At 42.6% G+C, this 26,399-nt stretch overlaps 1 protein-coding gene across 15 annotated transcripts in view; it reads right to left on the bottom strand.

Annotated features, from left to right (window-relative positions):
* The window catches only part of PCNT (pericentrin), an 820,497-nt gene that overhangs the window by 575,349 nt on the left and 218,749 nt on the right, over positions 1 to 26,399 (bottom strand). For all 15 annotated transcript variants that reach the window (XR_004539480.1, XR_004539479.1, XR_004539483.1 and 12 more), the window contains one exon: positions 3,762 to 3,959. Coding sequence is in view for 5 of the 15 variants with exons in the window: in XM_033944852.1 (XP_033800743.1) it covers positions 3,762 to 3,959 (198 nt within the window). In the remaining 10 variants the exon portion in view is untranslated. The remainder of the gene's footprint in view (positions 1 to 3,761; positions 3,960 to 26,399) is intronic.

Raw genomic sequence — 26,399 nt, 5'->3', positions numbered from 1 at the left:
GTTGAGTGGAAGAACCTCGAGGCACTCGCAAAGACTCTGCTCCTTGCATCGAGTGTACGGGTTCCAACGGAGGCATGGGCAAAGACTCTGCTCCTTGCGATGCATACCGAGATGCCAGACCAGACACTCGCAGAGACTTTGCTTCCTGTAGAGAGTGTGCGTACGACTGAGGCACAGGAGGCGGCTCGACCTCGCGAGAGACCTCCGCATGCCCAAGCTGGATTTGTGAGAGAAGCTTCGGCCCCGTGGTAGTAAAGAGCTGAATGAATTGCTTCTCCAATAAGGTCTGGAACAAAGCCAGCAAGGATGGATCCGCGTCTCCAACGGGACCACCTGCCTGGGCTTCATGCTCCCTCGAGGCAGTGTGAGAGTGCTTGGACTTGGAAACCTTGGGCACTTTAAGCATCACCGGGGGAATGGGCTGCTGTGCTATCTGACCTGAAGAGACAGCAGGCGTTGAAGACATAGCCAGTACAAACGAGGCAGGTTTGATGAGGCTCGGAGCAGAAGCTGTGGAAGCCTGGCAAGCATCGGATGATGTCGAGGGCGAAGCACCCTTCAAGGACGAAAGCTCCATCGAAGACTCCATGCTGAAAAGCTGCTCCCACAGGATGCAACGACGCTTGAAAGCACGAGACTTAAGTGTTGAGCAAGGCTGGCACGATTTCGGGAGATGTAGAGGCCCGAGACACCGAAGACAGTGTCGATGAGGGTCCGTCAGGGAAATCGTGCACTGGCACTTGGAACACTTTTTAAAGCTGGTTGCAGGCCGGAACATAGGCCGAAAAAGCTCTGCTGCAAGATCAAAGCCGTGGGGCTGCGGCCACGTGGCCTGCCCGGTCAAACGAACGGAAGAAATTTTTTTTATTTTTTTTTAAATTCAAGAAAACAATGAAGAAAAACAGTGATTCTGAGGAAAAACAACACAAAACCACGGACAAAAGAAGGCACAAGTGAAAACACTTCACGCAGAGAGTCGAAAACGGACTTCTCGGCTCCGCGGAAAAGTAAGAACTGAGGAGACACGCCCGATGTCGGGCGGGAAGGCACTCGCGATTGGATCACGTCATCCACTTGTGAGAATACCTGCCTGCTTGTCCTGGGATAAAAAAGAATTACTTTGTGGACCGTCAAACTACTAGGTCTAAAATTTAAAAACCCCGTTTCCGCCCTATCTCCGCGAGATCGATCACCTCAGTAACTATAGAAAAATAGACAAATATAGTGCAAAATATAGACAGCAGATATAAATTCTCAAAACTGACACGTTTTGATCACTAAATTGAAAATAAAATCATTTTTCCTACCTTTGCTGTCTGGTGATTGATTTCTTGAGTCTCTGGTTGCGTTTCCTTCTGTCTGTGTATCCTTTCTTTCATTTCTTTCTTTCTGCACTCAGGCCCAAGAATTGTCCCCTTCTATTCCCTCCCTCTTTCCTTCCTATGTCCTTAGTGCCCCCGGTGCCTCCTTCCCATGTCCTTAGTGCCCCTTCCTGTCTTTAGTGCCCCCAGTGCCTCCTTCCCATGTCTTTAGTGCCCCCAGTGCCTCCTTCCCAATGTCCTTAGTGCCCCTTCCTGTCTTTAGTGCCCCTAGTGCCTCCTTCCCATATCCTTAGTGCCCCTTCCTGTCTTTAGTGCCCCCAGTGCATCCTTCCAATGTCCTTAGTGCCCCTGTGCCTCATTCCCATGTCCTTAGTGCCCCCAGTGCCTCCTTCCCATGTCCTTAGTACCCCTTCTTACGTCTTTAGTGCCCCGTGCCTCCTTCCCATGTCCTTAGTGCCCCTTCCTGCCTTTAGTGCCCCCAGTACCTCCTTCCCATGTCTTAGTTCCCCCAGTGCCTTCTTCCCATGTCCTTAGTGCCCCTTCCTGTCTTTAGTGCCCCCAGTTCATTCCTTCCCATGTCCCTCTCACTGCCTTCCACACTTTGTCCCACCCCCACCTCCGAAGCCTAATCTAATCTAAACCTTAAGTTTATATACCGCATCATCTCCATGAGAATGGAGCTCGACACGGTTTACAAGAACTTAAAATAGTGGGTAGAGAAGAAGAAAAAGGATTACATGAACTTATGTGTAGAAGGGGGGAGAGAAAGGGGGGAAGGATAGAGCTACAATTTGCTGAAAAGCCAGGTTTTCAGTTGTTTGCGGAATAACTGAAGGGAGCTCAGGTTCCGCAGCGGGGTGGTGAGGTCGTTCCAAAGACCTGTGATTTTGAAGAGAAGGGATTTTCCCAGTTTGCCTGAATAGTGGATGCCGCGTGGAGAGGGGAAGGCTAGTTTAAGCCTTTGGGCAGTTCTGGAAGCCTGCCTGTCTACCTCTGTCCCTCCCTAGCCAAAGCCAGCCTGCTGCCTCCCTGCCGCTAAAAAAAAAAAAAGCCTCCTTCCTTTTCCCCTGCTCTTACCGCCATGCTGCAGCTACTAAAGCCGACAGGAAGTCTTTCCGATGTCAATTCTGAAGTTGGAGAGGACGTTCTGGGCCAGCCAGGCAGCGATTGGCTGGCCCAGAACGTCCTCTCTGACATCAGAATTGACGTCGGAAAGACTTCCTGTCGGCTTTAGTAGCTGCAGCATGGTGGAAAGAGCAGGGGAAAAGGAAGAAGGCCTTTTTTTTTTTTTGCACCTGTCCATCTTGCTGGCCCTGCTCTACATCAAAGGAGGTGGAGGGAGGGAGATGGAACGCTGCGATCAGGTGGGTGGGGACCGCGCGATCTTTGAATGCCTCACTGCGGAGACAAGTCCATTCACTGCTCCACGGGACGGTGAATGGCCTTGTCCCCGTCCCCGCAGAGACCACTATTTTTTGTTCCCCGTTTCGGCGGGTTACCCGTGGCTACTCGCGGCAACCACCGTGTCATTCGTTAATTGAAATCACATAAACAGAATAACTTAACCACAGATAATTTGGATGACAAGACCGAAGATACCATCTGTGAGAAAGCTGTGTTGAACAGATTGGACTCAAAAGCAAGCTAAGTGTTTGGTTTCAATTATATTTTTATGTTGGCTTTGAAAGGATAAGTCTAAACTCTGTCGCCAAGAACTAGCAGTTTTGGAGACCTTAAAAGTAAATGGAGTTTGAAAAATATTTCTAACTGGGAGTTTTTTTGGACGGCCATATGAAGCTTAACTGAGGCCTTTTTTTCTCCCATTTTTTTGGGTCTCCAAGATAGCTGTGTGTATGGGAGCACTGCCAGAGATTTTGCTCTTGTCATCCGGATTATTTGTGGATAAGTTATTCAGTTTATGTAATATCTAAAACGTTATCCATCCTCTAATTTTGTTTGTAATTGAAATCACCTATTATTATATGTTGCCCAATTCTCCAGCTTTCCTATTCTCTGAAAACATTTCATCTGTCTGCCCCTTTTGTCCAGGAGGATGGTAGTATAACCCTACATTATTATTCCTTCCCTTCATATATGGAATTTCTATACATGTGGATTCCACACTGCTATGTCATGCAGAACGTTTATTTGATTTGATTCAATGCCCTCTTTAACTTATAGCTCAGAAAAGTGTTGAATTTCTCCCGGATTACAGATTGGGATTGAACACCTAAAGTATGGAATTTGGAAGGGACGCAATAGACATTCTATTGTACTGCCTCACTCTAACAGCAGTATTTTGTGTGATATAGTAGATAATATTCCATATATGTATATCCTTAGAGTTAATAGATAGGGGCTGTTGACAGCATAGATACTCTTACAGTTTGGTAACTGATTGCAACTATGTGAACATGAAGCTCAACACAAGTCCTCTACCTTGTGTCTTTTGTCAATCACTTTAATGAGGAATTCTTTCAGGGTGTTTATTATGCCCAATAGGTTATGCCTCTCTTGCTGCCAACTCTCCAGACCGGTGCTGTGTTGAGAATTCACTGGAGTCATTTTGCAAATGAAGGGACGTTCTGAGCATGCCAAAATGTTGCAGCTTTCCTCATGCACCATATCTAGCATCGCCTGTTTGCAAATAAAAGAGAAAAGAAAGCCTGACATTTTCAAGTATATGCTATGAGCAAGACACAAGCTAAAATGAAATGCAAACCCACCTGTTTTAAAAAAATCATCTTTTGTCAATAATGGCAACATAATTCAATTCACCAAAATAACACAATTTCCAGAATTTACATCTTTTTAGCACTAAACACATTACTTGCATACCTCTAATCAAAAACCTAATTGATTTTTCCATGTTGCTTATATTGCATGCTAGGAATCTCTCATTTCCTTCATATTACCTCAAGTTTTCTGAAATCTTTATTAATGTGTATATACTGTCAGCATAGCTATTGCTAGCATTCTTAGTTGGCATTATTAATGTCAGCGAAGGCCTATGGGAAATTATATCAATCTGCACAGAATTCACATCCATGAATCATTCAGCCAGACTGGATTGTTTATCAAGAAGATAGGCTGCTTGAATGGGACACAGAAGCCAGAGACTAATCCCATCTACCATGCCTGCAAGTATTACACCCTCCTTATCAATTAAATTAACCATTGTTTCAAACAGTTTACAAATTCTAAACAGAAAGATACTGGAACATATAATAGTTTCTATACACAGAATAAGATTCCAAGCTATAAAAGCCTCCTTTCTGCAACACATCTGAAGCTGTAGCTCTCGCTCTCTTTCTCTGTCTATCCTTCTCTTTATCTATGGAACACGAAGCTTAGACCATCACCCCATCCCCCTTTTCTCTCTCTCTCTGCCTTTCCCTGGAACTTCACGCTTCCTTCTGGACTCTGTAAGGCAGGGAAACTGCTTTGCTCTCTACTTAATTGTAATGCTTCATTGTAATGCTTCAGAATATTGCTTTTCTGTAAGACTATTTCTATAATATATTCTTTATGCAATCACCTCTGGCTGTGCCTCTTTGATTCTACTTCCTGGTGAATCTTCAGTGAGGGAACTGAACCTGGGACCTGGCGTTTGTAAGGGCGCCTCTCAAGTGACCCCACCAACCATATATTGTGGGGGCCACTAACAAACCTGACATATACCTCTTGAGCTTCTCTTGAAAAAGAGATAGCAAAGGAAGTATTTGTTGAAAAACAGAGTATGTTTCAAGTCACATATCTAACTGGTCTGTAGGATCCTGAAATAGCTAACTACATTATTCACTGTAGGAAAGTGGCTTAGAGCCAGATTTTCAAAACTCATCGGTAAAATCCAGTGAGTCCATGTGAGTAGAGGTAGGTTATAGGGATAAGATTAGAGGATTAGAGGTAAGTTATAAAATTAGTCAATGACCACTGTTCAGGCAAGTAGGTCTGATGGGCCGCCGCGGGAGCGGATCGCTGGGCAAGATGGACCTCTGGTCTGCCTCAGTGGAGGCAACTTCTTATGTTCTTATGTGGACAAAGTAGGAGTGATTTTTATTTTATGGACAATTCTCAGCATAATAGCAAACAAATTATATGCAAGCTATTTCTGTGGAAAATCAATGGTAAAGAGTGGAAGGAACTGTGCCTGGCAGTTGCTCAGAAGAGCAAATCACTGAGCACACCTCCTCCCTTCTGTCAAAGCTGCTCACCCTACCCTGATCAACTGAGCCACAGGTGTCCCTGAGTCCTGCCAACTCAACTGACTGACTGGCAGAAAAAGCAGCAAAGAAAAATATTCCCCCCTCCTTTATCTGCTGCTGTCTGGCCCCCCTAAACCCTGCACAAGATTGGCAGGAGGGATGCCCATTCCCTCCTGCCACTGGGGTCCCCTGCCCTGACAGCCTCCCAACAACCCTACCCTATTAGTCACCTGCTATCTCTGTCCCCCCCAACATCTTTACATTGAAGGATGTCAGAAGGGATTCCCACTCCCTCCCACCGCCGCTGAAGTCCCACACTCCCCCAACACCCCCACACCTTTAAATTCAAGGACTACAGGAAGGATACACATCCCTCCCACTACCCTCCCCATACCTTTACAACAAAGTCCGGCTGAAGGGATGCATACTCCCTCCGGCCGGCCCGCATTTTCAAAATAGTGGACCTTCCTGTGCATGCTTGGATGCACAGGGGAGGAGCCTAAGGCTCTGAATGCACCGGGAAGGGGAAGGTCAGCTATTTTGAAAAGGTGGGTCTGCCGGCCGTAGGGAGTAAGCTTTTCAGGAGCTTGGTGAGGGCTTGAAACCTTATGTAAAGACTGTAACTTTTTCAGAAGTACTGCCTGCATGTGGAAAGGGACAGCAAAGAGTAAAAAACACAGAGGACTTCAATAGATGGCTCAAAGCCTGGTATCATCAAGAAGTCTTTAAGTATATAGGTGGATGGGGAAATACATGGAAAGAAAAGAGACTATTTTGTAATTATCTTACTACAGCAGGAAAAAGAATCCTTGCCGAGTAATTTAGACAATATGTTTCTAGGCATTTAAACTAGAAGGTGGGGATGGCGTATATATGAAATACAATTATGGTGGCCACCCCCAGGAAAAGACAAGATGTGATGGTAGTAGAGATAGCAACATAAATAATATTAGCAACATAACAGGAAGTGAAACTAAACATAAACCTATATGAAAAACAAGTTTACCACTGAAAGATAGCTGGAAAGCGATGACCACAAATGCTCGCAGTCTAAGCAACAAAGTTCATGATCTGAAAGCCCTGACATTGGAGACAGACCTGGATATTGTTGCTATCACAGAGACATGGTTCAGTGACTCCCATGGATGGGATGGGATGCAAACAAACTTGGATATAATATTTTTAGGAAGGACAAAGATGGTTAAAGAGATGGAGGAGTAGTTCTGTATGTAAAGATCAATATCCAAGCGACTGAAATGCAGGGGACCTGGGGAGAGGAAGAAGCAATATGAATCGCTTTGAAAAGAGAAGATGAAACTTCTATCTACATGGGTATAGTCTACAGACCTTCCAACTCAATCACGGCAAATTGATAAAGAACTGGTTGCGGATATCCAAAAGTTTGGAAAGAAAAAAATTTTTCCCCAAAAAAAATTTTTCCAACCGGGTGGCACAAAAAAATAGCCAGGTGGGGCGGGGCAGGGTGGGGAAATTTGGTGGTGGGGAAAATTAAATGAGCAATATTTTTATTAGTTAATTGTTATTAACTACTGTATTTTCCAATGCTCAATATGACATTTTTTAAAGGTTTGACACTTAGGCAGTGTTCCAGTAGCATTTAAGCCACCCTTGAAAAAAGCAATGCAGATCCTCTTATTCCGAATAACTACTGACCAGTATCAAACCTTCCATTTCTTTCAAAACTACTGTATTTGAGAGAGTGGTATTGAACCAACTTCAAACTCCATGTTGAATCAGTTAATGCTTTGCATCCTCGGCAATCTGGTTTTTAAGGGCTGTCTCCGTCCCCCCCAAATGCACTGAAGCCTATAGGAATTGAATGGACTTTGATGCATTTGCCATGGGAGAATTGCTGCTGTGGCTTTGTAAAATGGGCCCTTACTGAATGAACTCCATAGTTACCTAGACAAGTGTTTCTCAACTTCTTCAAGCCAAGTACCCCCTAAGTCTAACAAATACTAACCAAGTACCCCAGCCCAAGCTCCACCCCTGACCCCAACCCCATTATAAAAGTACTTACTAATTGTAATGCAATTTCTTCCATTCATTTTTCATGTACACACAATATCTTATTAATTCATAATGGTAACCACAAATTACCCCCCCAAAGCACACTGTATGCAGATAAAATGTTAATTATCATTTATATTTGTTTTATTTTTCAAAGAGGTCAAGGCAGATGACTTTAAAATATGCAATGTCACCTCAACTATAGAAAAAGAGACAAATATAGTGCAAAATATAGCAAATATAAATTCTCAAAATGGACACATTTTGATCACTAAATTTAAATAAAATCATTTTTCCTACCTTTGTTGTCTGGTGATTTCATGAGTCTCTGGTTGTGCTTCCTTCTGACTGTGCATCCAATATTCTTTCTTTCTGCTTCCTGCACACTTCCTCTCCTCCGGACCTCATTCCATTCCCCAGCCAATATCTCTCTATCCCTTCATAAGTCCAACTTTTCTTCCTCTCTCCTCCACCCTCCATTGACAACATATCTCTCTCTCTCTCTCTCTCTCTGTTCTTCTCTCATTTCCTCCCTTGCTGCAAAGGGAGTGGGGAGAGATCCAGAGTGTATCTCTCCTAGTCCCTCTACTGCCACATTCAACATTTCTCCCTCCTTTCCCCCAGTCCAACATCTCTTTCTCTCTGCTTCCTGAATGCTTCCTCTCCTCCAGTCCTCATCCCTTCCCCCAACCAACATCTTTCTCTCCATGAGTTCAACTTTTTATTATCTGCCCTCTCTCCCTTCTCCTGAGTGTGACATTTCTCCTTCCTTCCCTATCCATCTCTCATTCTCCATGAGTTCAACACTTTCTGCCTCCTGCACCTTCCTCTCCTCAGTATCTCATTCCCTTCTCCAACCAACATCTCTCTCTGTCCCTCCTTGAGTCCAACTTTTCTTCCTCTCTCCTCCACCCCTATTGGCAATGTCTCCCTTTCTCTTCTTCCTCTGTTATGATTTTGCATCTCTTTGTTCTTCCTCAGGGTCTCCCCCCCCCACCCCTACCTCTTGTCTCTTCTGTCTGCACCTTCCATAGTCTAGCACCTGCCTCATGTTATAGAAACGTGATGGCAGATAAAGACCAAATGTTCCATCCAGTCTGCCCCTTTGGTCCAGGCTTCAGTCTTTCTTCTGCTTACAACCCCACCCCTTGCAAACCCCCCCCCCCATGTCTAGCATTTGTTCTCCTTTCTTCCAGGTCTTTCTCTGCCTCTCTCTTCTTCCTTCTTACCCTCCTTGGTCCAGAATCTTTCCACCTCTCTGCAGTCTTTCTCTCTCTTCCCTAAGTTCAACATCTGCCTCTCCCCCCTTTGTTTCAGGTTTCTCCTTCTATCTTCCTTCTGCTAACATTTCGAGTCCTCCCACCTTTGTTCCAGGTCTTTCTGTGTCTCTCACTCTCTTTGACAATGTAACATTATATCTCACTATGTCCTTGTTACAAGCCCCACAATTGGACTAAGGTCATTCTCTCAATTCATATAAGCTAGGCACCTTCCTTAGCTAGTAACAGAAGATGAGACCAAGAAAAAAAACCAATTATAATACTGTGAGCCATTCAATCTCCAACCCTCCCCAACAAAAAAAAAAACAAAACAAAAACCCAGAAGATAGAAATTTTCAAGAAGGTATGCCACAAGCACAGAAAATCCCAACTTATAGGATAACTGAAAATCAACTGGAGTTTATGGCACGGTATCAGGAATTAAGCTGAATAAATAGGTCTTCATATTCTGTTTCAAATGAAAACATTACAAGATACAGTACTCATTCGGGGACCAGACTCCCCTCCCCGCGAATCTTGCCATCCCTTCTCTCCTCATCTAGCTATTCTAGACCTATCCCACAAGGTAGCAAGTCAACTGAGCACAAGACAAAAGTGCTCCAACAAAGCTGCACCGACAATTCCTTCCTTCGGAAGGCCAAAACCACTCAGTTAAACTGTGTGCAGGACCGGACCTTGTGGCAGTAGATATCTTGCAGTGGTGAATTGTTTTTGTCCCGGACCTGGCGGCAGAGGATATCTTTTTTGTCCCGGAACGATCCCACTACTTTCCTTCTCCAGCAGCCCTTCGCCCATACCACAATTTCTCTTCCACTGAGGCGTCTCGCCTTGCCGGAAACAGGAACTGGCGTGAAAGGATGGCAGGTCACCAGACAAGAAAAGCGGTGGGGCGTGTCATGGACGAGCAGCACTAAGGGTCAGTTGATTGACTGGCGCATGCCTGTGGCAATCTCCACCTGAACCAGATGCTACTTGTAGCATTCGCCAGCCACACTCAAGTGCAAAAAAATAGCTGATGACTTTTCATGTTGCTGCATCAATCCGGGCAGAAATACAATGCCAAGATGACAGCCGGGCGCTCGCCTAAACTGAGATACCAGACCATGGAAGGAGAGGGAGAGATGTCAGACCAGGGAAAGGAAGGAAGGAGGGAGGGAGAGAAAGGAAGGCGAGGAGATGTCAGATAATGGAGGGGGAAATGGAAGGAGAGGAGAAAGATGCCACACCATGGTGTGGAGTGGGAAGGAAAGGAGAAGAGAGAGGTGCCAGAGCATAGGGGAGACAGAAAAATAGAAAGGGGGTGAAGGTGAAATGAATCATGTACAAAGGAGAGAAAGGGCACAGGATATACAGTTTATTGAAGGGACATAAAAGAGGGAAGATGCCGTATGGAAAGAGAGGGTGGACAGTAGATGGAAGGAGCAGAGAGAAGGCAGAGGCTGGGTGGAAGGGGCAAATATAAAGGACACTGAATCCAATTTCCATTTATCAGCGAAATGCGCTCAATTTAATCTTCCAACCTTAGGAGAATTAGAAGCCCTTATTAAAACAATTAACATTAAGGGATCTCAGGCCGACACAATTCCTCCTTTTATCATTAAAAGATATTTTGCAATATTTGGTCCCTTAATACTAAATATGATTAAAGAAAGCTTGAAACAAAGCATCATGCCATCAGATTGGAAAAAAGCTATTATTCGTCCGATCTTAAAAAACTCAAAGATTAGCTCAAATGAAATATCAAACTATAGGCCTATAGCTAACATTCCCTTTATTGCAAAACTAACAGAAAAGATAGTATATAATCAGATCTCGGAATTTGTAGAAATGACAAATATCTTACATCCCAACCAAACAGGCTTCAGACAGCATCACTCCACTGAACACTCTTTGATTGGCATGACCTCTGCCATACTATATTACCTTGACCATCACTCATCTGTCCTTCTGATATCAATTGACCTTTCATCGGCTTTCGACACCATTGATCACACTCTTTTGCTTAATAGACTCAAATCTATTGGCATTTCCGATCAGGTACTTACTTGGTTCCACTCTTACTTTGACAATCGTTGTTCTACAGTTAAGTTTAATAATACCACCTCAGAAGGTATTTCAGTGCCATATGGAATTCCACAAGGTTCTATCCTCTCTCCTCTTTTATTTAATATCTTTCTTGCACCTCTCATGACACTCTGTCAATCTATAGGTTTTACAGTATTCGCTTATGCGGATGATATACAACTCTTACACTCTTTGGATCCTAATAATTCTAATGAAATAGCACATATTAACTCCAAACTCAACCAGATCCATCACTGGTTGGAAACAAATAGACTTGCTCTAAACATTGTTAAAACAAATGTTCTACTATTTCCTTGGAAAGATACTCCCACTCTTATTAATCCAATTACTATCAAAGGTATTTCTCTGAAAATCATTCGTAGAATTAGAATTCTCGGTGTAATTTTAGATGATAAACTGACGTATCATGATCATATCAGTCAAGTCGTGAAATCTACTTTCTACAGTCTCCGCCAAATACGTTCAATGAAAAAATTTCTTTGTCCAAAATCTCTGAATATTTTGATACATTCTTTAGTAATTTCAAAGTTAGACTATTGTAATGCCCTATTTAACGGAATAGCACAAAAAGAAATCAAGCGCCTGCAGATCGTTCAAAATACCTCGATTAAACTGATTGAAAACGCTAAGAAATATGATCATGTTACACCATTACTCCGGAAAGCTCATTGGTTGCCAGCAATGTTCCCTCTAAGGATTGATGAGGTGTGTGCAAAAAAAAATATGCATGAGCGACAAGTTACATATTCCACAAATTTATGAGCAGGCACGGAGGACGCATTTGTAAACAAATATAGTTTATCCTTGTACTCCTTATGTATTTTTAATCATCTATGGATATGTTTGTATGTTTATTGTTCAAATGGTTTTATTTATTTCCCAAAATTTATTTTTGTTATACACATTGAAAATATTTGATATTGCGTTTAAATCAAAATCTCAATAAACTTGAAACTTGAAATGAGTGCCCATGAGATTGTGGGAGGGTTAAATACTCAAAACTTAGAAGAATAACAATTTACTTAAAGTTTTTGCTTCTCCAGCTTTCTGGTATCTTTACATAATGCAGTGGTGTACCTAGCATATGTAACACCCGGGGCCCATCATTTTTTGGCACCCCCCCCCCATCTGTACGAAAAACAAGATTTTTAGTAACAAGCCACACGTCACACGTCACCTAGGAAAAGGCAGCATCTTACATATTGCAGTGAACAGTACATCAATACACCCATTGTAAAACTAAACAAGCCAGACCAACACAGATCAATCCTACACCGTCAATCCTAACAGAAAACTATGTCTTTCAAACACACAGAACACACCTTCGCCTAGTATGGAATATGTAATCACAAACTAACCCCTCCCATAGACAAAGGTTAAATTGAACCAGCAAGAAGCTGGACTCTGCATACAATGCTTCACAGAAACAGTGACACATGTCTCCTAAAGCAATAAATAAATAGAAATTTTTTTCTACCTTTGTCTTCTGTGGTTTCTGCTTTCCTCATCTTCTTGTAACTCTCTTCCTTCCATCCACTGTCTGCCGTCTCTTTTCCCCTATATGGCATCTTCTCTCCTTCTATGCCCCTTCCAGAAACTGTATGCCTCCCCCTTCCATCTCTCCTTTCACCCCCATTGGTCTGGCATCTCTCTCCTCTCCTTCCCTCTCCCACACCTCTCCTCTGCAATCCCTTTCCCTTTTTTCCCTCATTTCCCTTTTCAATTTATTTTCTGCATCTGTCTAGATTATGTTCTTACTACTCTCTCATCAATGTTCTTTTTTACTGTCTACCTAAAGCTTGCCACCTCTTTCCCTCACCCCTCCAGTGTTTCCCTAACTCAATCCTTTTCTCCCCATCATGTGTCCTCCTTTTATTTATCCCCTCCTTCCATCATATACCCTCTTTCTCCAACCCTTCCATCTAGTACCTTCTCCTCTCTCTGTCCACTTATCATCCAGCATCTGCTCCCCTCTTTCTCTCCTCCCATTTCCTTCTGGCATTTGCTCCCTTATCTCTCCCATCTGCACTTCCATCCAGCATAGGTTCCCCACTACCATCCAATGTCTGCCCTTTCTCCCTCCATCCACCCCTCTTCAATCAGCATCTTCCCCCTTTCTTTCCCTCCAATATCCTTCCCCCTTATGTCTCTCTCCTTTCTCTGTACATCAATTCCATCAGCACCACCCTTCCATACCACCCTGCCCCCTTTCTTTCCCTCCACCACTCTTCCATTCCAGCAGTCCTGCTCCTTTCTCTCCCTTCATGCAGCAAGGTCCCGCGATGATTGTAGCTGCCTGCTGCCAATCCACCCCACTCTGACGTACTTGCTCTAGAGCGGACTCAGCAGCTGCATGCTGGAAGGGCCCACAATGACTCGTCTGCTGGCTCTGCTCTGGAAGAAGTAAGTTACGTTGGAGGGGGTGGGCCCGGCAGACACAGGGAGTTGCGGCAAAGTCCCGCAATGATTGTGTCTGCCGGGTCCACCCCCTCCGACGTAACTTACTTCTTCCAGAGCAGAGCCAGCAGACGAGTCATCGCGGGACTTCCCCACACCTGCTCCCCAAAATTGCCATGCTTCGGTTCCTCTTTTTTCTTCCTCCCTCCCCCCGCGGGACCCTGCAGCACCATCAACTCTTACTCCCTCTAACGCCGGCCCTGCAGCTCCGGACTTCCCCGCACCTTCCCCCCCCCCGATCGCTATTATTTTAAATGTTATAGCGGCGGCGCTGTATCCATCAGTGGAGATGTCTAACCTCGGCCTGCCCCGGAACTCTTACTGCAGCAGCTGCCCGTCTAGGCAGGAACAGGAAGTCACTGTTGCAGTAAGAGTTCCGGGGCAGGCCGAGGTTAGATGTCTCCACCGCCAGGGTCGGAAACCAAACCCCCACCCCGACGTCCGATTCCTCCCCCAGCCTCCCCTTACCTTTGCGACGCGTGTGTGCGCTGTGACGAGAAACTTGTGCGCTGCGATGTAATATTTTGTGCGCCAGCGCACGCCAGCGCAGCTTAGCGGGAACACTGGTTGCCAGTTGCACATCGAATTATATATAAATTAAATCTGCTCACCTTTAAATCAATAACATCAAAGACTCCAGCTTTTATTTATAAATTCTTAATTCTCTATAAAACTTCAAGAATATTACAATCAACTGATCAACATTTATTAGTTGTCCCATCATTAAAAATTATAGGCACACGACGACAGACCATTTTTTCTGTTACAGCCCCTCTAGCCTGGTACTCTTTGCCGATTTATTTGAGAGAAGAAAGAATTTTAGATAAATTTAAGAGTAATCTTAAAGGATTTCTTTTTAAAGATGCTTTTAGTGATTAATTAATTTTATATTTTAACTTTTTTAATCATTTTAAATTCACCTACCTTCCCCATTGTTTTTATCCTTAAATGTCTCTATTATATTAAAATGTATTTCTATACCTCATTTTACCCATTGTTTTCAAGTTTGTATCGTTATGTCATGTATACTTCGGATACTTTAATGTATGTTAAATTACTATAAATTTATCTAATTTTGTAAATATTGATGTACATCGCCTAGAACTTTGAATAGGCGATTAATCAAATTTTATAATAAACTTGAAACTTGGCAGATACTGCATGGAAGGGAGAGAGGACAAAAACTGTATAGAAAGAAGAGAGCGAAGAGAAGATGATTAAAGCAGAAACGACAAAAGGTAGAAAGAAATTTTTTTTTGTTGATTTACGTAGAATCAAGTAGTATTGTAACTGTATTGATAAAAGTTTATAAATAGGAAATGGAAATGAGGCAATTTTTTGGGACTGAACTCCTTTCCTCAGGTCAGGACAGGATACTATAACAGCACTATACTGTACTGTCTCGAAGAAAGATTTGGCCTCTGAAAGCTAATTGAAAAATGGATTAGTCCAAAAAAAATTGTATTTTCTTATTTCTTGTTATTTGTTTTATTTCTATTTGTTAATTTGTAAAGTGGTGATTGTTATGTATCAGTTTTTTCAAATTTACATCTACTGTCTTTATATTTTGCACAGTATTAGGGGACAAGTGTCACTGTTTCTGTGGTGTTACATTGTATGCAGAGTCTGGTTTCTTGGTGGTTCAGTTTAACTTTTGTCTACATATTTTTATTTTTAGTTTGTGATTATTCCATATTGGGCGAGGGTGTATCTGTATTCTGTGTATATGAAAAGGACATGGTTTTCTGTTAGCATCGACTGTACAGGATCAATTGATTGTGCAGGATCTGGTTTGTTTAATTTTACAGTGCGTGTGTTGGCGTTTTAGTGCTCACTGCAATGTCCTAGGTGCACCCTTGTTGTGTGATTCATGGATTATTACTAAAAATAACTTTTTTATATAGAGGAGAGGGTTGTTAAAAATGATTAGCACTGGCTGTCATTTATACTAGGTATGCCACTGGATTTAATGACCCTATTCTAACCACCAAATTTCCCCTTCCCGCCCCACCCGGCTACTTTTTCATGCCACCCGACTGAAAAACATTTCTGGGGAGAACACTGTATCTCCTTTCCTTCTCCCATACTCTGGCATCTCTCTCCTCTCCTTCCATCAACCCCTCCCCCTCCATTATCTAGCATCTCATCTCCTTCCTTTCTCTCCCTCCCTCCTTCTTTCCTTTCCCCTGGTCTGGCATCTCCTCCCCCCCCATGCTCTGACATCTCTCCCTCCCCCTCCATGGTCTGGTATCTCCTTCATTCTTTCCTTTCCCTCCCTCCCATGGTCTTGGCATCTCTCTTTCCTTTCCTCTCCCTTCCTGGTCTTACTTCTCCCACCTTCCCTCTCTCTCCTCAGGGGAAACTAATGAAACATTAAAAACAACAAATGTAAATATATTGATGTAAAACAAAGAATGCCAATTAAAACATGGATAAAATTAAAACAAAAATGAATATAAATCTCAAATGCATAAAACAAAAAGAATAAAGAAATGTATAAATAGCATAAAACATAATCAGAAAGACAGGACACATCATGCATACATATATAAAAAGATGTCAGAAAAGCATAAAGTACAGAAAGGGTAGGAGAGCTAGAAAAAGATAACCTGGGTGCAACCAGGAGCAGAAGTGAAATGTCTTCAAAAACCAAAAGGAAACACAGATATAGGAGCCCAGAACACAAGTAGCATAGTACAGCATATGCAAATATCAATAATAATAAAACCCTTAGCGCGCATGCGCACTTCAAACTTGGTGGGTCCATGATCCGTGGTGCCATGCCTGTGCAGTGCCTGCCTCAGCTGATTTTCTGATCTCCGATGCCGGCCGACTTCTAACTATGCTGTGTGTGCCGGCTTCCCAACCCTGTTCCTCTGAAACCGGAGAGGGCGAGGGAAGAGAAGCGAAGCTGGCAAGCACTGGGCAAAGTCTCTTCCTGGCTAGGGCAGCATTGGCGGAAGATAGGGCAGGGAGGGAGGCTTCAACTCGCTGCTCCTATTTGCTTCGGACCTTCCTCACTACCGAGTCCTGCCTTCGTTGAAACAGAAAGTAGGTGGGACCTGGCAGCGATGAAGGCCCGAAGCAAGCAGGAGCAGCGAGTTCTGAATGCTGCGCTGCCGACAGCTGTGTGAGACCCGGGGGTGGGGAGAGAATGAGAAATGCTACCGATGGCTGTGTGAGACCGCGGAGGGAATTCTGCAGCAGCACCCTTTTGGGGAGACAGAGTGAAGGAGGGAGAAGGAAGACCAGGGAAAAGGGGGGGAGAGAGAAATGCTGCTGTTGCATAGGGGGTAGGTAAAAGGAAGGAAGAAGGGCTACTGCTGGACAGGGGGAGCAGGGAAGGGCTACTGCTGAACACGGGGGAGCAGGAAGCAAAGAAAGAGAAAGAAAGAATGGCCTCAGCGCCCCATTGTGCTAAAACTTTGTTTGTTTGTTTGTTTATTTAGTTTTTGATTAAACGCTTTCTCGGTTCTACAAAGCGTTGTACAAAGTATAAAATAACATTTCAACGAACAATGTAACAGTTAAAACATACTTTCTATGAACTACAAGGCTGACAATACTTACTAGGTTATTATAGACAAACAAGCAATGGACACTAGCAATGGACACAAGTTGGAAAGGGGGGGAAATACAATTGATATAGTAAATGGGAGAAACGTTTAAGGTAAACACAAAAGGACTGGGAATAAGTAGAAAAAAGAACAGATTTAAATTAAACTCTAAAATACAATACTTCAGTTAAAAGCATCTTTAAAAAGAAAGCATTTTAAGTTGCTTTTAAAATTTTTTAAGTTTTTTTTCATTTTTAAATAAAGCGGAAGGGCATTCCAGATCATAGGGGCTGTCACAGAAAAAGTTGAGGTGCGGCATGTGCCAATAATTTTTAGAGAAGGAATAAGAAGGAATATTAAGATTAAATTGGGATATAGATCTTAAAGATCTCGGAGGGTCGTATGGGATCAGAACTCTGTCAATGAAAGCTGGGGAATTAGTCTGCATAGTTTTGAATGTCAGAAGGGCGATTTTGTATGTTACCCTATGTGAAATTGGCAACCAATGGGCATTTTTAAGCAGAGGGGTAACATGATCATATTTCGAGGCTCCCGAGATTATCTTAATAGCCGTGTTTTGAATAAGCTGCAGGCATTTTAAATCCTTGTGATAAATTCCTTTTAAAAGCGAGTTACAGTAGTCTATTTTTGATATTACGAGCGTGTGGTTCAGAACGTTGAGGGAACTAATATCAAGAAGAGGGGCCAATGATCGAATCATTCTTAATTTATGAAAGCAGTTTTTAACCAATGCGCTTATTTGTGGTCGAAAAGTTAGCTTACTATCTATAAGGACCCCTAAAATTTTTGTAGTTGTAATTGGCGAAAGTGAGATATTATCGATGATGACTGGAGAAATTAATTGTGCTCCTTCTTTTCCGGGGAATAGGAGAGTATTAGTTTTTGAAATACTTAATGAAAGCTTATTGCTATTTAACCAATCATGAACTTTGCTTAGTTTATGATTGATTGCCTGAATCTCGGATTGGTTAGTTGGTTCAATAGGGTGCAATAGTTGGAGATCATCCACGTAAGCGTACACCGTAAACCCTATTAATTGACAGAGAGTCAAAAGAGGGGCCAAGTAGACATTAAATAATAAAGGTGATAAGATAGAACCTTGTGGGATACCAAAGTTAGAATGAAAGGGTTTTGATTTTGAATTATTGAATTGAACTGTAGAGGCTCTTTCAGAAAAATAAGAATGAAATCATTCAAGGGCTTGATCAGCTAAACCTATAGAAAAAAGACGTTGTAATAAGAGTTGATGGTCAATGGTGTCAAACGCTGCAGCAAGATCTAAGGAAATTAGAAGAAAAGATTTATGATGGTCAAGATAATAATTTATGGATGTAGTGAGACCAAGTAATGAGTACTCTGTAGAATGGTTTATACGGAAACCAGTTTGATTAGGATGAAGTAATTGTGTTTTTTCGACGTAATCGGCCAATTGTTGAAATACAATTTTTTCAGTTAATTTACACAAAAAAGGAAGATTTGCAATTGGTCGATAGTTAGAGCAATTATTCAGATTATTTCTTGGGTCTTTGATAATAGGAGATATGATAGAATGTTTCCAGTCTGGCGGGATATTGGTTGTAGATAGACAGGTGTTGATAATTTGAAGAATATATGGCCCAAAAACTGTAAAGTGACGTTTCAAAAAAAATGGAGGGATGGGCTCTAGTTTGGAGCCTTTAATGTTGATGCATTGTAAAATGTTTTCTATGGCTCAAGGGTCTCTCGTACGAAGAAAGACTAAACACATTGCAGCTCTACACTCTAGAGGAACGCAGGGAGAAGGGGGACATGATTGAGACATTTAAATACATCACGGGACGTGTCGAGGTGGAAGAAGACATCTTCTTTCTCAAGGGACCCTCAATCACAAGGGGGCATTTGCTCAAACTCAGAGGAGGGAAATTCGACAGTGACGTAAGGAAGTATTTCTTCACAGAAAGGGTTGTAGATCACTGGAACAAGCTTCCAGAGCAGGTGATCAAGGCCACCAGCGTGCTTGACTTTAAGAATAAATGGGATGCCCTAGTAGGATCCTTACGAGGGTCGAGTTGAGGAACTAGGTCATTAGTACTCAGACTTAATGGGGTGGGTCAGTAGAGTGGGCAGACTTGATGGGCTATAGCCCTTTTCTGCAGTCATCTTTCTATGTTTCAGAGATGGTAGGAGAAAATTTGATAATGTGGCGTGAAATGTCTGGGTCCTAGTTATCATATTGTCGTTTTTTGAAGGGCTGGATAAGTTGGTACTCATAGATATTTTATTAGTGATTTTGGATCTGATCAGATTTATTTTTTCTTGAAAATAATTAGCTAAAGCTTGAGCTGTTGGAGTTTCATCGGTCAAAATTAATTTTTTATTTTTGAAAGTAGTTAGTTGTTTAAGAATTTTAAACAAGGCTGATGAGTTATTGGCATTAGAAAATTTTTTTCCACATCTATTCTAGCACCCGTTAATGAAACGGGCTTAAACACTAGTAAATATATATATATGTGGAGAAAGGCATCTACGGCCTAAGGAAATGTGAGGGGAACTCAGATAGCATGCCTTGATAAGGAATAAAGGAACAAAGGGGAAAGCCGGTACCTTGTGGAGCAACTCAATGAACGTTCTGAGCAACGGAAATGCTGTGAAACAATAAAGGCGGAGAAATATGCTAAAACCCTGAACATGATATATTCCATACTAAAGCTAAAAAATAACCAGCGAATGAACGTAAAATGCAATCAATCAAAGAAACTCTTATCATGGAGTAGCAGGCAAATACTCCGAGCGGCGGAAATGAAAACAAAAATGCATGCTTCACAGAAGGGCTTAAAAAGGTTGGAAGTGACTGCGTAAGGAGTCAAAATAAAACATGACAGCATAAGAATGTAAGAGTGTCAAATTTAAATGCTCCCACTAAGAACGTGTCGGAAAATGTATATGAGAAGCGGTAGAAAGCGCATGAAAGCTAAAACTGAAGACTGGGTAACAGCTGAAAAGTTGAAAAAAGCATTGTAAAAGAAGGGAAACGCTCAGCAATCACCAAGTCCGGTCAGGGCAGGATTAATTTTTCAAGGGCCCCTATGCACACAAGTACACTGACACATAGCTCCCTACTACTCTGCAAAATATAAATATAGCAGATGTAAATTTGAAGAAACTGACAATCACCGCTTTACAAATGAACAAATAAAAATAAAACATAAACTGAAGATAAGAATATACCATTTTATTGGACTAATCAATTTTTCAATTAACTTTCAGAGGCCATAGCCTCCTTCTTCAGGTCAATATAGTATACTGCTGTTACATTATACTGTCCTGACCTGAGAAAGGGGGTTTTGGTCTCTAAAAGTTAGTAAAAAACGTATTAAAATAAGTCCAATAAAAATATTACCTTATTTTCTGTTTATAAAAAGTTTTATCAATACAACTACAATACTATTTTATTTTAAAGCAATAAAAAAATATTTTTTCTATCTTTTGTCGTTTCTGCTTTAATCATCTTGTCTTCACTTTCTTCTTTCTAGCCAGCATCTGTCCTCTCTCTGTCTTCCATGCAGCATCAGCCCCTTCCATCCACTGTCCGCCCTCTTCCCGTTCCATATGGCATCTTCCCTCTTTCTATACTCCTTCCATAAACTGTCTAACCTGTATCCCGCCTCTCCTTTGTACATGATTGATTTCAGCTCTGCCACCTCTCCATTTTTCTCTCTCTGTCACCACCTCCTTCCCTATGCTCTGGCATCTCTCTCTTCTCCTTTCTTTCCTTCCCACCCCACGGTCTGGCATCTCTATCTCCTTTCCTTCCCTGATTCTTCCTTTTCTTCCATCTCCCCCTCCCCCTCCAAGCCCTGGCATCTCCTTTCATTCCTTCCTTTCCCACCCTCCCTCATCTTCCTTCTCCCTTTCTTTCTCCCTCCAGTTGCGTGCAGCAATTCTCTTCCCCCTCTGCTCCCTTTCCTCCTTCTGTCACCCCGTCCCCGGTCATGAACTTCTTCAGGCAGCAGCAGCATTCTCAATTCGCTGCTATTGCTGGCTTCGGGCCTTCTCTGTTGAATTCTACCTTCATGGAAACAGGAATTAGGCAGGTCCTGGCAGAGAGGAAGGCCTGAAGCTGGCAACAGCAGTGAATTGTAAACACTGCCCGAAGAAGTTAATAATGCTAGGCCTTGGAGCAACCAGGGCAGCCCACTTCTCTCCACCCCCCCCCCCTGCTGACCCTCCTATCTCTCCCTTCCATGCGAACCCCACCGTGAGATGACCAACAAACCTCCCTCCAGCAGCATTAGCAGCTGCAGCAATCTAAACAGTTATAGCTATAATACCAAGAAAATTGCTTCATTAATCAAAAATAGCAGCAAATTTTAAGAAAAATGGAGCTTTGTAATCAGTGACTTTGAGGGACCCCAGGAAGGGCTTTCAAATTTTTTTTTAAAAAATTATTTTCTGATCAAGTACAATCAAATTCAGTTTTTCTGAACAGCCTTTGAAAGCAGACATGGAAGATTGGCTCAGCCTTCTGGACAGGACAATGTGGTGGTGACTCTTCTCTCACTCACCATTTGTCCTTTTGTGGGAGGAAGGCCCAGCTGTTAAAAGGAGGAGCAGGAAAGGGAGTGGGGGGCTCTGAAAATGACAATGAAGAAAAAGCAAATTCTGTAGTGACAGTAAAGGAGAGATAAAACACTGCTCAGTTTGGCTCTTCTGAGCTACCAAATACAAACCCCCTAGCTGAAATAACTACCAAGGAAACAGCAGAGCAATACTCAAAGATATCTTGTACTAACAAGGGGGCTTACAAGAATTTCCATTAAGATGGCAATTCGTTAGTGCACTTTTTTAACGAATTATTTATAGCAGTACAGCCACTCCCGACTAACGTCGGGAGAAGGCTTGTGGACCGGCAACGTGCAATCGCTGCATGCTGGCCCTTCCCTTCTTTGAGTTGCAGCGGCCAGCAGGGAGCAGCAGCGGGGAGCAGCGGCAGGCAGCAGTCAGACCGCGTACCCCCAACGAGTGGGTCATTTTAAAAAAGGACACCGGGGTGGGTGGGGGGTGTTTAAAAAAAAATAAGTTACCTTCGCTTCATAAGACGCACTGAAATTTCCACCCAATTTTGGGTGGGAAAAAAAGTGCATCTTATGAAGCAAAAAATACGGTACTTCAAAGCCAGGCAAAAAGAGCAATATATCAAATAAGAAAGAAAGAAAAATGGAAAATTAGGCTATATAAACAATATGCAATATATTAAAATTTCCAATTCAGATGCCGAGATGAACATATATTACAAGTGTAAAAATTTTCTGCAAAAACAGCAATAGCCATCGAATAAGGGTATGCAAAAATAATATAAGCATGAAAATGTATATTAATATAACAATAAGTGAAATGTAAAAGATTAAATGAGCATTATAATCTTGCACAAGATCTGTAAAGGTCAACAAGAGCAAGGAACTTACATGAAGATCAGCAAAAATATCCAGTTAAATACAAGTGAGTGTTAAGAAAAGTACACAGCGGCATAAAGGCACAAAAGAAATATAAACCTGAGCATCAGCCATATAATAATACACGTTGATTTCCTTTAGTGAATTCAGGGATACTAGGTATAGTCAAATAATTTTTTATTGGAGTCAACAAGATAACACAAAAACTAAAACATCCAGAAAAGTAGCACTCCAAGTTAGTTATAAGAAAAAACGCCCTCCACCCACCTCCAACCCCCCAATCCAGAGTTCCCAACACTGAATACAAAAGAAATAAAATAGCAAGTTATACATTCAACAATTTAAAAGACGACTTCTGGCCACCGAAGTCAATGTATTCCAGAAAGGCTCCCACACTGTTGTAAATCGCTGTCCCCGTAAAGTTGAAAAATCAGAAATGTCTCTACGTTCCCAAGATAATAGAAGAATCATCTGTGTACGCCATAACGAGAGATCCGGTGTTTCCAAATCCAACCACCGCAGGAGAATACACTTCAACGCCATCAGAATGGACCAGCGAAGAAAAGCACTCAATCCTGGCAACCTGGGATGATGAGAAGGAACAACTCCAAACAGCAATGTAGATGACACTCTGATAGTTGCTCTCCAAATTTTCCCAATATATACAAAAAGGCTAGTCCAAAAGACCTGAACAGCGGAACAGTGCCATAACATGTGTCCCAATGTAGCAGGTCCCTGGCCACATTTGTCACATAAGTCAGTAGGTCGAAATTTTGCACAAAATGCCCTATGGGGTGACACATACACCCGAAATATTAATTTGTATTGCATTTCCCAAAAGTACATGTATTTCCGTAACATTACCAGTCTGGCTACAGCACGAGAAAGAAAGTCTTCTGAGAACATCATCGCCAAATCTTGTGACCATGACGTCCGAAGACCTTCATATCCAGGCAGGGGGGTTGCATCTTGTAAATGCCTATGATGGAATCGAAGGGGAACCTTCAATTGAGAATCGAAGGTATAGGCCTCAGATAATAATTCATGTCTGGCACGGCATAAATTAGCCCGGGACAAAGAGTGCACATAATGTTTAATTTGCAAATAGGCAAAACGATCTGCAAGTACCAGACCATGATCCTGACACAATTGGTCAAACGATTTTATCGAACCATCATCCAACAGCAATTGAAATAAAAAATGCAACCCCCGTGCCTCCCACCTCGCAAACCAGGACCCTTTAGTACCAGGTAAAAAATTATTATTCCAACTGATAGGCAGGAAAGGGGACTCACTATTACTAATGTTATGAAATTTACATACCCATTTCCACACCCGACGTAAGGGGAGGCCAAACACCCGAATCCTTGAATCAGAAGAAAGAGTAGAGGGGACAGAATGTAAATAAGCACTAAAATGCTCCCCCGAAAAACACTGAAGTTCCAAAAACGTGTTAGTAAAATCGGATGTACCTCTGAAATAGTCATTGACATGCCTCATACCGCAGCCCACGGTGAGATAACGAAGATTCAGCAGGCCCAGACCCCCTTTATACGTAGGTGTCGCCACCTGTCGGTAGGGTATCCGAGCACGACGGCCCCGCCATAAAAATTGCTGAACCAAGCGGGTGAATTTGGTCTCATCTCGACTCAATAAATAAAGCGGCAAAACTTGAAACACATATAGCAAGGTGGGAATAACTATCATATTGAGAAGGGCCACCCTTCCCATAAGAGAAAGAGGGTAGGTTTGCCACAAACGTAAACGAACAGTCAAATTATGGAGCAAGGGTTGAACATTAATATCATATAATAAGGAAAGATCCGAGGGAATATACACACCCAAGTATTTAATAGCCCCATCAGCCCACTTTAAAGGAAATTCACCCTTCCACTGTTCACAAATAAAAGAATGTGACGGCAAAGCCACCGATTTTTCAAGATTAATGATAAAACCTGAGAAAAATCCATATTCCGCAATGAGATCCAGCGCCACCTTTAAGGAGTGAGCCGGATTTGTTAAAATAAGCAGCAAATCATCCGCGAAAGCTAAGGTTTTAAGTTCCTGCCCAGAGATAGTCAGTCCACGCACCGCATCAAAATGCCGAAGAGTACACAATAACGGCTCTAAAGTAAGAATAAAAAGTAAAGGAGAAAGTGGGCACCCCTGTCGTGTTCCCCGTCTAATAGAAAAGGTGTTTGAAAGCATGCCATTGACTATCAAAGAGGCGGTAGGATTAGCGTAAAGAGAACATAAAGCCGCTTGATAAAAGCCCGATATCCCAAGATAGTCTAAAGTACGAAAAAGATAATCCCATGAGACATTATCAAATGCCTTGGCGGCATCAAGACTTACCAACAGAGTAGGGAGTTTAGCTTGCTGAGCATGGGCTAAGGCCAACAAGATCTTACGGACATTCAAGACAGATTGTCTTCCAGGTACAAATCCCACCTGATCAGTATGAATTAAAGTAGGTATAAAAGGGAGAAGTCTATCAGCTAAAATCCTAGAAAAAAGTTTAACATCCACATTAAGCAGCGAAATAGGACGGTACGAGCCAGGAAGATCAGATGGCTTACCCGGTTTAAGAAGCAATACTATAGAAGCGTCATTCGCGAAACGTGGGAAAGCACCCTCCTGCACAGCGCTATTATAATAAGAAAGCAGAGGACAACATAGATGAGGCTCCAGCATCCGATAAAATTCTACTGTAAAGCCATCGGGCCCTGGGGCTGTACCCAGCTTACTAGTCTTAATGGCCCGTTGTAGTTCTATTGCTTGTAAAGGACTATTCAAACGACACACTGCCTCTGCTTGCAAGCGGGGCATCCCTGAAGATATAAGATAATCAGAAATCATATCCCCCGAGGAGGCTGAATGACTACTATACTGGGCAGCAAAGTAATCATGAAAGGCCTCCGCTATAGCTTCTGTGCGAGTCACAACTCGCCCTCCTGCAGAACGTAAGGCCAAAATAGGTTTCCTACCCGTAGACTCATCTACCATCTTTGCCAACAGTCGGCCAGGTTTGTTACCAAAGCGCTGAAATTTAAATTTGCGGTAGGTGGACCAACGTTGGGAGCGTGAGTGTAACAGAGAATTAAGCGCTGTCTGCGCAGCCAAATACTGTTCTTTATTCGTCGCCGAAGGACAAGCTACAAAAGCTCTCTTAACTACCCGTAAAGTACGCTCCAAAGTTACAATCGCTCTATTTATTCTCCGCGTACGGGAACAAACATAAGATAGAACCTGGCCTCTGAGGACAGATTTTGCTGCCTCCCAAAATAAAGATGGGTCTTCTCGATGCTGTTCATTATGAGTAACATACTCCTCCCATTACGCCAAAAGGAAAGATTGAAAATCAGTATCCTGCTTCAAATAAGCCGGAAATCGCCAATGGCTAGGACAAACGAAATTATCTTCCAATTGAAGATCAACCCAAACTGGGGCATGATCTGATATCTGAATCGAGCCCACTCGTGCCGCCTTTACCTGGGAGAATAAGGAAGAAGACACAAAGACATAATCAAGGCGGGACCAAGATCCATGGGCACGGGACAGATGGGTATAATCCCGTACCTCTGGATGCAATAACCGCCAGGGGTCCACTAAGTCTAACGTGGAGCAAAAATTTGAGAGTAAAAGCCCCCGTGACCCCAAAGGAGTAGATGACTTATCAAGGTCAGGGTCCATAACTAAGTTAACATCGCCCAATAACAAAAGCGGCTCAGTAGGATATTTGGAGCGAAGTGTGATTAAACTCTGAAAAAAAGGAAGTGGGGTGGAATTGGGCCCATACACCACTAGTAACAAATACCGTTTACCCCCAATCTGCAAACGTACCAACAAATAACGTCCACATGTGTCTTTTTCTAGGACCTGGACCCCAATCAGAGAAGACTTACGAAGGAGCAGTGCCACCCCACCATGACGCCCCGTGGGGGAAGAAAAAAATACCTCGCCCACCCAGGACCTACGTAACTTCAAATGTTCTTCATCCGTAAGCCTG

Source organism: Geotrypetes seraphini, chromosome 5 (assembly GCF_902459505.1).
Source record: "Geotrypetes seraphini chromosome 5, aGeoSer1.1, whole genome shotgun sequence".
Lineage (NCBI taxonomy): Eukaryota > Metazoa > Chordata > Amphibia > Gymnophiona > Dermophiidae > Geotrypetes > Geotrypetes seraphini.
The sequence above is the reverse complement of the archived record's forward strand: the minus strand, read 5'-3'. Positions and strand labels throughout refer to the sequence as shown.